This window comes from Engystomops pustulosus, chromosome 5, assembly GCF_040894005.1.
Source record: "Engystomops pustulosus chromosome 5, aEngPut4.maternal, whole genome shotgun sequence".
Classification (NCBI taxonomy): domain Eukaryota; kingdom Metazoa; phylum Chordata; class Amphibia; order Anura; family Leptodactylidae; genus Engystomops; species Engystomops pustulosus.
The window spans coordinates 3,864,219-3,880,129 of NC_092415.1; the positions used below are offsets into that span (position 1 = coordinate 3,864,219).

The window sequence follows — 15,911 nt, forward strand, 5'->3', positions numbered from 1 at the left end:
TTGTAAGAAGCAGGCTGCTCTGGATGGACATTGTTATGGGGTCAGTGAATAGTCTCTGCGTCTCCGGGTGAAGCTCTGGACTGTAGATGTGAGAATTTTTGAGATGATGTCTTTGCAGATAAGTATTTATGTCACTTTTTCTCTTTCTTTTTTAGGTTGGAATGGGTAGAAATCATTGAACCCCGGACACGGGAGTGCATGTACGCCAACCTCATCACAGGGGAATGCGTTTGGGATCCACCGTCCGGCGTCCGGATAAAACGCACCAACGAGAATCAGTGGTGGGAACTCTTTGACCCCAATACATCTCGATTCTACTACTACAATGCCAGCACCCAGAGGACCGTCTGGCACCGGCCACAAAACTGTGATATCATCCCTCTAGCCAAACTACAGACACTAAAGCAGAATACCGAGTCCCCTCGGGCATCAACTGAGAACAGCCCAGGACGGGGCAGCACCATCAGCCGGGAAGGAAGCACCAGCTCATCCCTGGAGCAGGAACTGGACGGAGGAGACAAATGTTCTGACCCGGTCAAGGCCAATCGACATTCAGCTCCATATTTTGTGGTGAAGGAGGACACAGACAGGTAATGTTCTGCTGTGGCGTCCAGTTAGATTGAGTTTAGGGATAGACACTGACCATTTTCCATGTGATTTGCTGCTGCAGTCATTGAATACGGAAGTGAAGTTTGCAAAACTAGACTGAAAACTGTGGTATAGGGGGCGCAGTGGGATTTGCAGTTATCTTCCATTTTTCAGCATATTTCTTTATTTAGTTGCAGGCAGAAAGTTTTATTCATTTGTTGCATTGATGAAAGGGTTTGTTGTATCCACAGGCTGCAGCAGGGATGTCATGGTGATAGTACATGCCGCTGCAGCCTCTGAACACAGAGATAGACACGTGACGGTGCTGGAGCTGAGGGGTCCCTCGCTGCTGGGTGACCCAGAACAACCATATTGGAATGTAAGTGTTCCCACGTCATAAACGTTTTCCATAAGCCTATTTGTCATTGGCACAAGACACTCGTCTAGCAAGGTAACATCTTGTCTTGGACCAGCAGCTCTCCGAGCATCATAGAGATATATGAAAAGTGATATATAATCTATAATGATGAAATCCAGACGACACATGGGCCAAGGTTCACAGAACTTCCACGATAATGTTCTGCTGGCCCAAATATAGTGTCCTGTGTAGGCACAGCAAATAAAAACTACACATCCAAAATCTGAGTAGCCAAAATGGCAAACAGTAGGGGCGCATGCACACGGTGCATTTTGGTTGCGTTTTCATTGCGTTTCGAACAGCATTACAACAGCTGAAGAGAGGGGATTTGCCTAATTACATTATTGTTAACACTTGCGTTTACAAAAACGCATCGTAAACACTAAATTAACGCATGCATTTTTTTATTTCGCTGTTAACGCATGCGGTAATATCACATATACAATGCATTTTTTTGTAACCCAAGAGTTAACAAGAATGTAATTAGGCAAATCACCTCTCCTCAGCTGGGAGAAAAGAAAAACACAAGCAAAACGCACTGTGTGAACGCGCCCTAATACTACTAGGAGCCAATAGAATACAGCCGCTCCCCTACTTAAGGACACCCGACTTACAGACAACTCATAGTTACAAAATTAGCAGATGGACGGCACTTCTGGGAATATGCGGTGCTCCGGGTACGGTCCAAGCCAACCCATAGTTACAGACAGACCCCTGTGACCTCTGGTGAAGCTTTCTGAATGCTTTACTATAGTCCCGGGCTGCAGTGATCAGTTGTAAGGCGTCTGTAATGAAGCTTTATTGATAATCCTTGGACCCATTACAGCAAAAAATGTTTAAACTCCTATTGCCACTGGGGCCCAAATTCTTTTTGTCTGGATCTACAATGATAAAATATACAGTTTCGACTTACATACAAATTCAACAAACCTCCGGACCCTATCTTGTACATAACCCGGGGACTGCCTGTACACTGGACACTGACATTACTTCGGTCAAGTATATACATGAGGAGAGCAGGGAACCCTCCTACCCCTGGACTTGTGGTGAGTGACAAGCTAATGCGTATTACATACTAAAAAACCACCATCAGTTGTCAGTAAAGTGAATATTATTATTATTAGCTGGAAAGGACATAAAATAAATCTTGTATTAATATGTTTGTGCAGATAATCCCATGAATAGAAGGCGCTTAACAACAAAAGCGCAGGATTATATAATGGCCTATACAGTGTATTTGTGTTTATATCTCACACATGAGCTGTAGCAATGCACGGTTACTGTATAGATGCGCCTACTAATGGCTCAGTGTTGGAAATCTGCTGTGTCCGGTCCAGAGCTTCAGCGGATGATTACTCGGTGTCACAGGTGGAGACGGGCAGCGAGTAGTAGCGTCTTCATACCTGGATAGGACTGGGGCCCTTATGTCCTGTGTGTTATAGGAGGCGCAGTGTCATGTATATGAATCTGTCTTGTTGTCCATAGGGTATCCGCCTATATATTCTGCACATTGTTGGATCCTCTCCTATTATCAGCGCTGGAGGTGGTAGAGGCACGTTACTAGTATATTGTCAGTATTCTGGCCTTGGGTACAGATGTATTAGCTGATGGTATGTTCATCACTGTAGCTGTGTAATAAGGCTCTTATCATTGTATTGTCATGTAAAGCCGCGGGATTGGCCCCTCTCAGGCTCCTTAGACAATGTGCACGTCAGTCGTCAGCCATCACCTTGACGTATGAGGCTGGATGGGTGCAAGTTCTCCACATAAATTCACTGGACTCATAAGCCATCGGGTATATTCTTTTCTAAGGCTCAGTACAACTTTATGGCCACAAGCAAATACCATGTGGAGATGGCGGGAGCACGGGAGGAGATCTACTACTACTATATACACAGTATAACGTACAGCGTGTATGTAAGTCGAAACTGTATATTTTATAATTGTAGATCCAGACAACATTTTATTTTTGCCCCAGTGACAATTGGAGTTTTAACATTTTTTGCTGTAATTGGACCAAGGATTATCCATAAAGCTTCATTACAGACACCTTACAGCTGATCATTGCAGCCGGGGACTATAGTAACATCCAGAGAGGTCACAGGGGGCAGAGGGGTCCGTCTGTAACTAGGGGTCGCCTGTAAGTCAGGTGTCCTTCAGTAGGGGCCGCCTGTATATGGCTGATTCCTGGGCTAGTAACAGAGTAGACTGCAGTTTGTATATCCGGCTCCTGTGCCCCAGCGCCAGGTACTTGATATTCGGCTCACGTCCGTGTTGCTAGGCGCGGTTCTGGTTTTATCTGCTGCTGTGACGGGGCCGGCCACTGAGGCGGCTGCTGCTGACGCCACCGCTCTGAAATCCTTTATCACACGAGTATTGACCTATTTCTATCACATTTCATTTTGGTTGTGTAACGCTCCATCGGCCTCAGCGGCCTCACCTGCAGCCTCATGTGCACAGCCGGATATTATGTGACACGTCCATGTGCCGTATTATCCCATAATGACGGGAAGGAATGCCATCCGATACTTATCCCCGGACAAGGAAGTACGAGGAGGCCTGTACGACTATATGTGTACACTCTGCAGCACATCGCCTAGGGGTGCGATGTGCTGCAGGGTGTGCAGGTGCATGTACAGTGGCGATCATTCATCATATAAATAATCATACAATCTGGGTCACGTCCATAATATTCAGTAAGGCTTTCTAATATCCGAGCTCCCGGCAGTGCTATCCGTGCAGTGGCTGATCCTAGTCTTACCATTCGGGGTGAGGGAGAGTGGATTCGGTTCCCTCTCTATGGCAGCAGTGTCCCTCTGATGATGCTCCCGCATTGTCCTGGCCTCGTAGGCTCCACCATGGTCGTCACAATGTGTCAGTGAAGGCGGGTACACGCTATTTCGCAATGTTCAGGAATCCTCATGTGAACATTGAAGGTCCCATGCAAAGTCTGGGATATGCTCAGACATTAACTCTTTAGGCTCCTTGGAGTTGCCAGTCCCCCTGGTCCCATCTCTCAGGACTCGCCTCTTGTATTCCTTCTGTCTCGTTTTCTCTTGATTTCACGCAATAAATGAGAATTAACGTGAAATTGCCTGAAAGCTTCGTCTTCAGAAGAGCGGAGCGCGGCCGCTGGCGCTCATGACTAATGCGACAATCTCGCACTGCGCATTAGCGGGGAGGACGCCTTTCATGTGTGTGAGATGAAAGGCGAATGAGAGGGATTACAATCAGAAATCTGTTCTGTAAAACAATTACTTTCTCTAATTGCCAGCGATCTGCTCCCTGGTCGGGGGTCCGGGGGTCGCAGGGGAATCGCTTACAGTAACAGGGAATCAGTTTCTGACAGGTCTGTGATGATATTAGATGTATCTGTGCCGGGAGATGATGGGGGTAATGTGTAGCCCAATAATAGACCAATAGTCATTACATTCTATGTTCTATTATTAATAAGAAATATATTATTATGAGGGAATCCACTTGAATGTAGAAGCAGAGGAGCCTCTAGCCCAGGGATAACCCATTGACCTCTGTAGGATCATGGTGAGGGCATGCTCTGTGACCTGGAGGAGGAAGGCTGTGACCATGACCTATTGTGTTATCTCTGTACGTAAAGGTTTTACTTGTCAGTGTAATACAGCCTGTGTTGATAGTGAGAAGTGATCTCTACAGAAGAGGAAGCATCAGGTTATTGTGAAGCAAAGTGGTTAGTGTGAAATTATATAATGATATAATATCTTATACAGATAATGCAAAATAGAAATAAAAAGATCACAAAATAAATAGCTTAACAGGTATATATTAAATTATTTAAAAAATGCTATACAGAGTGTACATACAGAGCAATAAATAATTGTATGGGGTGACGGCCATAGTCTGGACAGGTGGGGTATAGGGTGACGGCCATAGTCTGGACAGGTGGGGTGTGGGGTGACGGCCATAGTCTGGACAGGTAGGGTATGAAGTGACGGCCATAGTCTGGACAGGTGGGGTATAGGGTGACGGCCATAGTATGGACAGGTGGGGTATAGGGTGACGGCGATAGTCTGGACAGGTGGGGTATGGGGCGGTGGCCATAGTCTGGACAGGTGCGGTATAGAGTGACGGCCATAGTCTGGACAGGTGGGGTATGGGGTGACGGCCATAGTCTGGACAGGTGGGGTATAGGGTGACGGCCATAGTCTGGACAGGTGCGGTATGGGGTGACGGCCATAGTCTGGACAGGTGGGGTATGAAGTGACGGCCATAGTCTGGACAGGTGGGGTATAGGGCGACGGCCATAGTCTAGACAGGTGGGGTATGGGGCGACGACCATAGTCTAGACAGGTGGGGTATAGGGTGACGGCCATAGTCTGGACAGGTGCGCTATAGGGTGACGGCCATAGTCTGGACAGGTGGGGTATAGGGTGACGGCCATAGTCTGGACAGGTGGGGTATTGGGTGACGGCCATAGTCTGGACAGGTGGGGTATAGGGTGACGGCCATAGTCTGGACAGGTGGGGTATAGGGTGACGGCCATAGTCTGGACAGGTGGGGTATAGGGTGACGGCCATAGTCTGGACAGGTGGGGTATAGGGTGACGGCCATAGTCTGGACAGGTGGGGTATGGGGCGACGACCATAGTCTAGACAGGTGGGGTATAGGGTGACGGCCATAGTCTGGACAGGTGCGCTATAGGGTGACGGCCATAGTCTGGACAGGTGGGGTATAGGGTGACGGCCATAGTATGGACAGGTGGGGTATAGGGTGACGGCCATAGTCTGGACAGGTGGGTTATAGGGTGACGCCCATAGTCTGGACAGGTGGGGTATGAAGTGACGGCCATAGTCTGGACAGGTGGGGTATGGGGCGACGACCATAGTCTGGACAGGTGGGGTATAGGGTGACGGCCATAGTATGGACAGGTGGGGTATAGGGTGACGGCGATAGTCTGGACAGGTGGGGTATGGGGCGGTGGCCATAGTCTGGACAGGTGGGGTATAGGGTGACGGCCATAGTATGGACAGGTGGGGTATAGGGTGACGGCCATAGTCTGGACAGGTGGGGTATAGGGTGACGGCCATAGTCTGGACAGGTGGGGTATGGGGTGACGGCCATAGTCTGGACAGGTGGGGTATGGGGTGACGGCCATAGTATGGACAGGTGGAGTATAGGGTGACGGCCATAGTCTGGACAGGTGGGGTATTGGGTGACGGCCATAGTCTGGACAGGTGGGGTATAGGGTGACGGCCATAGTCTGGACAGGTGGGGTATAGGGTGACGGCCATAGTCTGGACAGGTGGGGTATAGGGTGACGGCCATAGTCTGGACAGGTGGGGTATAGGGTGACGGCCATAGTCTGGACAGGTGGGGTATGGGGCGACGACCATAGTCTAGACAGGTGGGGTATAGGGTGACGGCCATAGTCTGGACAGGTGCGCTATAGGGTGACGGCCATAGTCTGGACAGGTGGGGTATAGGGTGACGGCCATAGTATGGACAGGTGGGGTATAGGGTGACGGCCATAGTCTGGACAGGTGGGTTATAGGGTGACGCCCATAGTCTGGACAGGTGGGGTATGAAGTGACGGCCATAGTCTGGACAGGTGGGGTATGGGGCGACGACCATAGTCTGGACAGGTGGGGTATAGGGTGACGGCCATAGTATGGACAGGTGGGGTATAGGGTGACGGCGATAGTCTGGACAGGTGGGGTATGGGGCGGTGGCCATAGTCTGGACAGGTGGGGTATAGGGTGACGGCCATAGTATGGACAGGTGGGGTATAGGGTGACGGCCATAGTCTGGACAGGTGGGGTATAGGGTGACGGCCATAGTCTGGACAGGTGGGGTATGGGGTGACGGCCATAGTCTGGACAGGTGGGGTATGGGGTGACGGCCATAGTATGGACAGGTGGAGTATAGGGTGACGGCCATAGTCTGGACAGGTGGGGTATGGGGTGACGGCCATAGTCTGGACAGGTGGGGTATGGGGTGACGGCCATAGTATGGACAGGTGGGGTATGGGGTGACGGCCATAGTCTGGACAGGTGCGGTATAGAGTGACGGCCATAGTCTGGACAGGTGGGGTATGGGGTGACGGCCATAGTCTGGACAGGTGGGGTATAGGGTGACGGCCATAGTCTGGACAGGTGGGGTATGGGGTGACGGCCATAGTATGGACAGGTGGGGTATAGGGTAACGGCCATTGTCTGGACAGGTGGGGTATAGGGTGACGGCCATTGTCTGGACAGGTGGGGTATAGGGTAACGGCCATTGTCTGGACAGGTGGGGTATAGGGTGACGGCCATAGTCTGGACAGGTGGGGTATAGGGTAACGGCCATTGTCTGGACAGGTGGGGTATAGGGTGACGGCCATAGTCTGGACAGGTTGCTGGCTGTGATGATTTTCTTGCATTAATATTCGTCTTTTAACACTATTTACGCCTAGTAGTGATTTATATGTATTACTAAAATGTCATACTCCTCCTTGGCTAAAAACACTCCTCAAAAATGGTGAAAGGAGTGTTATTAGCCTTCAGGAACAATGTATGCGCGGCCTCTGCATGGCTGTGATCAGGATTGCGGCTGTACTTCCTGGGCTGCGGCTCGTTGCATCACAGTGATTTATGTTCTTGTATGTCCCAGCGCGAGCCTCTCTACGGTCCTGATAGATGACTGTGATACGGGAGGATCAGGCACAAGAGCCGCAGGTGTTTCACATAATGTGCCTGGTGTGTGTATATAATCTGCCTAAGGGTGAAGACACACATGGCGTTTTTAGGCCGTTTTTGGGCCGTTTTTGGGCCGTTTTTTACTAAGTGCGTTTTCAGATCGTTAAAAACGCATGCGTAAAAAAACGCATCCGTTTTTAAAAACGCATGCGTTTTTTGAAAACGTGTGCGTTTTTGTCTGTTTTCCCGAAATTGCGCAATGAAAAACGGACAAAAACGGATGCGTTTTTTAACGCATGCGTTTTTGACGATCTGAAAACGCACTTAGTAAAAACGGCCCAAAAACGCCATGTGTGTCTTCACCCTAATAGCGTCTCACATACGGAGAGATATTCAGACCTGGATATTACAGCAATACATGATTGTACAGGGAGGAGGATGTGTCTTATATACTGATCCCTGGTGCCATGTAACACATCACTGCCAATGCTGTACCACCAGTCATGTGCTCAGCAAGGTCCGAAGCCGTGAGAGGGCATCCACACAGGACAGACCAAAAGTCTGCACTCACCTTCTCCTCCAAAGAGTTTTCTGTATTTTCATGACTATAATAATTGTAGATTCACATCAAAATTAAGGATTATCACGTGTGGGATTATAGATTTACCAAAACAGTGTGAGACCCCTGGAAATCTGCCTTATATTCCAGGTCCTTGTGCCGTGATCACTGTGATTCTCTGGATGAGATACAAGAGGTAGTCACCTGGAGAGATACAAGAGGTAGTCACCTGGAGAGATACAAGAGGTAGTCACCTGGAGAGAGGTAGTCACCTGGAGAGATACAAGAGGTAGTCACCTGGAGAGATACAAGAGGTAGTCACCTGGAGAGAGGTAGTCACCTGGAGAGATACAAGAGGTAGTCACCTGGAGAGATACAAGAGGTAGTCACCTGGAGAGATACAAGAGGTAGTCACCTGGAGAGATACAAGAGGTAGTCACCTGGAGAGATACAAGAGGTAGTCACCTGGAGAGGTTGTCACATGGGGTAATAAGGGGGACTTCCTGCCCTATAAATGGGGTTGGGATCAGTTGTGCAGGAGTCGGGTGGATACACGGCTGATCGTCCTACTGGATAGACTGGTAGAACTTGTATTATGGCCAGAAAAAAGCATCTAAGTAACGAAAAACCAGCGACCATCACTACTATAAGACATGAAGGTCAGTCCGAAAAATTGGGAGTAGAGTAGCTGCAAAAACCATCAAGCGCCACAAAGAAGCTGTACTGTATGTGTGTGGTGAAGGATTCAGCGGTCGCTGTGTAAGTACAGTGGCTGCTGAGTGTACCCTGCGTTACACAGGGATTGGTGTCTCCTTGTGTGTGTGTAATCACTGCTGGCGCTGCCTCCGCACCTTGTCTTGTGGGGGCCACGTCTCCCCCCCACCTGCTTCCCAGTGACTGGAGAGGTAACTCGATGCAAATAACATCTCTGAGAAATTGCAGGGATTTTCTCTTCTAAGGAGGAAGTAAATATTTGTAGAATCCACCTCCCGACAAGCGCAGAAGTATTGGAGATTGTGGCTTATACTGCGTAGGGTGAGGGAGGACACATCTCCCTGTGCACAGCTCTGGCCCCCGCTCCGCTGTGCCTGGCAGTAGTGACATCTCCTGCAGGATAATCACTTTCCCTTCTCGCTGCGGCACAGACCGTCACACACAGACATCATGGTCCCCGCTGTGTCACTTTTCCTCACACTGGATCGTACACATTGGGGGTCATTTACTAAGGGCCCGATTCGTGTTTTCCCGACGTGTTACCCGAATATTTCCGATATGCGCCGATTGTACCTGAATTTCCCCGGGATTGTGGCGCACGCGATCGGATTGTGGCGCATCGGCGCTGGCATGTACGCAACGGAAATCGGGGGGCGTGGCCAAACAAAAACCTGACGTATTTGGAAAAACCGCCGCATTTAAAAACCGAAAATGTGTCGCTTGGGAAGCGCTTACCTTCACCTGGTCCAGCTCGGTGTATTCCGGCGCGTTCCGATGCTTTTCAGCGCAGCAGCGCCACCTGGTGGACGGCGGAGGAACTACCTTCATAAATCCTGTCCGGACCCGAATCCTGTTCAGAGAACGCGCCGCTGGATCGCGAATGGACCGGGTAAGTAAATCCGCCCCATTGCCTTAATGACTGATGCACCTCCACTTACTTGTTGCAGGTTGGTAAAACAGCCTTCGGGTGATGCCACACATGGCGTTTTGAAACCGTTTTTGGTTTGTTTTTAAGCACCCCGTTAAAAAACGCATGCGTTTTGAAAATGCGATTGAAAATGAATCCGTTTTTGACCGGTTTTCCAAATTTGCGCAATAAAAAATGGACAAAAATGGATGCGTTTTCAAAAAATGGATGCGGTTTTTAATGGAGTGCTTAAAAATTAACCAAAAACGGTTTCAAAACACCATGTGTGGCATCACCCTAACGGTGGTGGCACATGTGGCGTTTTCAACCCGTTTTTAGGCCGTTTTAAAACGGTCGGTTTGCATTAGTTCGCATCAGTTTTTTGACAGTTTTTGGATGTTTTCCAATTATCTTAATTAAGATAATTGGGAAAAACTGTCAAAAACTGATGCATTTTTTAACGGATTGCTTAAAAACGGCCTAAAAACGGGTTCAAAAGGCCACATGTGCCACCACCCTGAATCTAAAGCAATAGCCCCGGGGGAACAATCCTAGAGGAGCCGCAGCCGTTCCTTCTAATTGATGGTAGAGATGTCACCCGGGTCCCAGTGCCGTGGATGATACCTTTGGCACCTATCATTTCTCTGTGTCCGTCTCCCCCGTATTATTATTCCTGCGGCCCCCCTCTCCCTCCCGCTCATTAGATATTGGATAAAACCATCCGTCATTATAAAAGAGACCCTAAGAATTTCCTTTTTTCACCCGATAATTGTTCTTCTGAAGCCTCATGTACATAATTTATATATAATTAGCTGTAGTTTGGATGCAGGATGCGGCCTCCCGGCTCCGAAACATTCATCACCGCAGGAAAATCAGCGGCTCAAACATTTATTTTAGTTAAATAATTCAGAAGACCCTTAAAATATGTTCTAGAGAAACCTGGGGGAAAATCCGGAGCTGCGCTGGTGTCACCGGGCTCCGCGGGAGGAAGGACCGTCTGACGTCTTTCTTCATGTCCTCCCGGATCAGACATCGGTTCTGTAAGCTCCAGTGCTGCCCCATTACTCCGTGTGGTGCCATAGAAGGAGTCCTGAAAATGAATGGGTGTCAAATCCAAATGATCTACCCAAACCACAAATGAAGCACTTGTAGGCATAAGGATGGCTTTGTGGCCATGAGGGGTGGCTCACATTTTGTGCTCTGGATTAGTTGCCTCTTCGGTCCTGACATTTTCTGCCCTGATGGGGACCACATGTCACTTCTATGGGGCTGATACACCCCGTGGATTCCACGGGCCGAGCTTAAAGAGGTTTTCCCATTTCAGAAAATGTACGTTATTGTCTGTGTAATGCAAAGTTATATAATTTCCCTATATACTTTCTGTGTCAACTCTTCATTGTTTTCTAGATCTCTGCTTGCTGTCATTGTATAGAAAGCTTCATGGTTTACTTCCAATGGACAGAAATCTGACCGTGGTCACACAGGTGCACGGCTCGTTATAAGCCAAGGCTCTTATTATACTAACGAGCCGTGCACCTGTGTGACCATAGAAGCTTTCTATACAATGACAGCAAGCAGAGAAGAGTTGATACAGAAAGTATATTGGAAAATTTTATAACTTTTCCTTATACAAACAATAACATTAATTTGCTAAAATGGGAAAACCCCATTGAGCCGCCTGCCCAGGCTGAAAAGTAAGAGAAGGTCCTGTCTCCGGCCGCGGGACCATTCCTCGTCCTATGCAGGAAGCCTCTGTCTACAGTGGGATGGACTTACAGACTGATTTGCATATTCATAAAGAAGATTATCTCTGCATTGCTTCATTGGTTTGGGGTGAAGTTATGTTTTTAGTGATGGTATTTCCCCACCAAAGACACTTGTCACTCGTTTAGCAGATTATCAGGAGAATGGGAGACCAAAAGGAGCCCCAAATCTGACCTGTGTGTGACTCATCGGACCACCCTCCTATTATTGATGTGGGGCTGCCAGGACCACAAACTTCACAAAAATATAACTAAAAACATAGGGTAGGAGGACGCTTGGTCTTCCATTCACCTCCTGTGCCCCATTGAGATTGGAAGCATTTATGCTTCCATTATTTATATTGGACATAATAACACACAATGGGGGTCATTTACTAAGGGCCCGAATCACATTTTTCCGACGGGTTATCCGAATATTTCCGATTTGCGCCGATTTCCCCTGAATTGCCCCGGGATTTTGGCGCACACGATTGGATTGTGGCGCATCGGCGCCGGCATGCATGCGGCGGAAATCGGGGGGTGTGGCCGTAAAAAAATCAGAAATTGACCTACTAAACTATTAGTATTTTGTCAACCAGCTGAACAGCTTCTCTATCATGTTGCTTTCATGGCCCAGCTTGGTGACATAATCTAGAAATTCATCTCTGTGGTGTTAAGTGGTTGTATAAATTCAGGGAGGCGGAGAGTTAAACACTAAAGTCCAGCTCTCCTGCCTCTCATCACCACTTACCTTGTGATTGACATCATGTGCTGGACTTCAGGAGATCTGGTCAATTATGTCCCTGGACACCGGACTATCAGTTGCAGTGAATGGATTGTTCTATAGTAGGGAGAGCTGGACTTCCGTGTTAAACTCTACTCCTACGTGACTTGATAAAATCAATATACGCCTCACTTCAAAGTTGATTTCCTGGATGATGCCCCCGCACCAGGCCATGAAAGAGACGTCACCTAGAAGCTGCGGGTTATAACGTCCGTGGATATGCAGCAGCCTCTGAGTCTTTGGATGGAAGGTTACATGATGTAGCGGCTTGTATCATATGCATTTCCTGTATCAAACCTACTATAGGGACACAGGAACCAGACAGACCCAGTGCAGTCCATTTGGTTCCTCTTGTGCGGATCATTAGAGCGTCACAGGAAAGCCGAGGAGTCTGTCCTGTCTGTAATTGTTGGGAGAGACAAAGAGCCGCCGCTCCTGCAAGTTACCCAGAAATCGGGGGTCATTATCATACACTGAATGTGACTCTCTGGGGTCACTCCCCGGTCCGGTAGGAGATTCTCCGCTCAGCAGTCGCTTCCCTCCAATGCTGAGAGTCTGGTATCGCAGCCAATCCCTTTCTTTCTGCAATGTTTCCATGGTAATATTGATCTCATTTTCGGAGCCTCGGAGACCCCGGTGGAGAGAAATGGGACAAACACGCGGTACCTCTCCCACCGCACACTACATTGTGGATATGTACAGGCTAAGTCCGGAGAAACACACAGTGCACAGCAAATACATGGAGAATTTCAAGATCTCCTGCATCTGCCGCAAAAAATTATTAAATGGACGTCCCCCCTTCTCCAAGAAAAGCAATTCCCATGGGATCCACAAATGCTGCAGATAACCTTGTGATCCCTTGTGATCCTGTTCTTATGATCCCTTGTGATCCTGTTCTTGTGATCCCTTGTGATCCTGTTCTTGTGATCCTGTTCTTATGATTCCTTGTGATCCTGTTCTTGTGATTCCTTGTGATCCTGTTCTTGTGATCCCTTGTGATCCTGTTCTTATGATCCCTTGTGATCCTATTCTTGTGATCCTGTTCTTATGATCCCTTGTGATCCTGTTCTTGTGATCCTGTTCTTGTGATCCTGTTCTTGTGATTCCTTGTGATCCTGTTCTTATGATTCCTTGTGATCCTGTTCTTGTGATTCCTTGTGATCCTGTTCTTGTGATTCCTTGTGATCCTGTTCTTGTGATCTTGTTCTTGAGGATATTTTCCCAATAAGCCACTGTTTCGATCAATGTGGAAAATTCTCTAAAAAAAGGTTGTTTTCTTTTTTGGTCCAAATTAGTCCAGAATTCTATCATCTAGATCTTTTAGCCTCTGGGGATTTTTGCGTATTGTTACTTTATAACTCATTCACTTGATGGATGTAAAATCAGAGATGGCAGAACATAAAGATGCCGGGAATAATATATGGAAAGAACTGATCTTCCGTTACTCTCATCATTTATTAAAAAAGGTAAATTTCACAGTAATGAATAAATAAATCACTTGCAAAAGTGATGGGAAAAAGCAGCCAAGATCCTCCCTGCATTTGTGGCCGCATACATATCATTGCTGTGTGAGTGGAGACCGGGCAGGGAAGGTCCTGGAAGGCGCAGGGGGCGGCAGGCGCCACATTTCTATTTAGGAAACTTAAATTTTTCCAACGCACCAGAATTCTGGTTCATTATTCTGGAGGACTGTGGGGCTGTTATCCATAGCTGCATCTTCATGGGAGACCCCAGCAAATGTATAGAATGGTCACTCACCCGTCTGTATGAGGAGGTAGTGATAGGTGATAACGGAGATGTTACAGGTACAGCCACCACCTGCCACTTGTAGCATCACCTGCGCAGCTCACGTTGTGATAAAAACCTTTGCAATGTTAAGCTTGACCTCCACCCCCAACCCTAAGGAGGATGGGTTCAGTTGTTGCATTCGGCACATGGTTCAAGGGGGTTTCCATGCTACCATTATTCATAACCTATCCATAGAGTAGGTCCTCGATATCATATTGGTCAATATCAAGCACAACACCCCCAGTTATTAGCAACTGATTAACCATGAATGGAACAGGAAGCAGACAGCGCCAGTCTCTGTGTAGTGGTCAGACCAGGTTACTGCAGTGCATTTGAATAGCTCAGCTGCTGTGATTTGCTTCATCCGCTGCACAGAGATCGGCTCCCTGTTCTCTGAGTATAACTCCTGATGTGTGGGGGCGCTGGCTGTTGAACCCCCAACAATCTGATATTAACATTTATACTATATATTTAGACCAGCGTGGGTCCCTCGCACATGAACCATGTAAGGGACCCCTTCCACTGGCATACTCATCTCTAGAGCCACTTCTGGCCAATATAGAGGGGTCCTAATGGAAGGAACCACATCCATAAAGCAATTCATCAAATCTTGGTGATCTAGTGGAGTTTAAGGGTTAATAAGAACACTACCAGTGGCCTATAGCATTATAGGAGGATTTCTGGTCATTGAATGGGTCAAAAAACCCACCAGGGTCAGCATGAGCCCCCCAGTACCTGGGACTCCACGAGCTTTATGTCCAGGTTTGCATCAGACCTTTATCCTATTCTCCATCCCATGTGTCTGGTGCGTCGTGCAGCCTCCTCCACGTTGTTGACCCATCACTAAATGCAGGAGATTTTTGGCTGTGGTGCGGCAGACGTCCCTTCGCTAGGACCTGTCAGCTCAGGTGCCTTAAAATAAACATGAGACTGCGGCCGGTGAATTATTCATGGCGTCTCTCTCACACTTTGCAGTTTAGCAAGAGCAGAACAAAACCGGAGCGCCGGAGCGTGAAGCGTTAGGATCTCCGCTAGCCCTTTAATTTAATGCCCTGCAATCAATAGGAAATTGTTTGGAGGTTCTGTTCTCTCCTCAAGGTTAGCGAGACCTTCTCCCAGCGCCACATGTGACGGCACACGGCTAATGGTATGTGCATATTAGATGTCCACGCCAAGGACTCCACACGTGTCTCCTCCACTTATCTCATTCTCTGTACAGCCAGAGAACGGGAGAATAATCACTGGGTGATGGCGGAGGAGCCGGCACGGGGGGCACCGATCATGTGGAGTCCTGCTCTTACCCCTCCACTATAGGACCAGACATGTAGTAGCGTCTCAGCTGTCAGTGTGTACAGGGAGCACTTACCGCTGATCTGGATGACCTGCTTCCAGGAATCTTCATCCCCAATCCCCAGGATACCAGACAGCGCAGCCATCGGAGATCAATACGTACTCACCGCTGCTGGATCATCTGCTCAGAGGAAAGGTTTTTCCTGATTCCCAAAATACCAATCCTCTGCCCGGTGCTCTGCCCCGTACTCTGCCCCGTACTCTGCCCCGTGCTCTGCCCCGTGCTCTGCCCCGTACTCTGCCCTGTACTCTGCCCCGTACTCTGCCCCGTACTCTGCCCCGTACTCTGCCCCGTACTCTGCCCCGTGCTCTGCCCCGTACTCTGCCCCATACTCTGCCCCGTACTCTGCCCCCTTACTCTGCCCCCTTACTCTGCCCCGTACTCTGCCCCGTGCTCTGCCCCGTACTCTG

General features: G+C 48.4%; 1 protein-coding gene across 50 annotated transcripts in view; it reads left to right on the forward strand.

The window, feature by feature from the left end:
- ARHGAP39 (Rho GTPase activating protein 39) overlaps positions 1-15,911 on the forward strand; it is a 169,819-nt gene that overhangs the window by 41,069 nt on the left and 112,839 nt on the right. For all 50 annotated transcript variants that reach the window (XR_011855609.1, XR_011855620.1, XR_011855617.1 and 47 more), the window contains exon 2: positions 156-590. Coding sequence is in view for 2 of the 50 variants with exons in the window: in XM_072151036.1 (XP_072007137.1) it covers positions 156-590 (435 nt within the window). In the remaining 48 variants the exon portion in view is untranslated. The remainder of the gene's footprint in view (positions 1-155; positions 591-15,911) is intronic.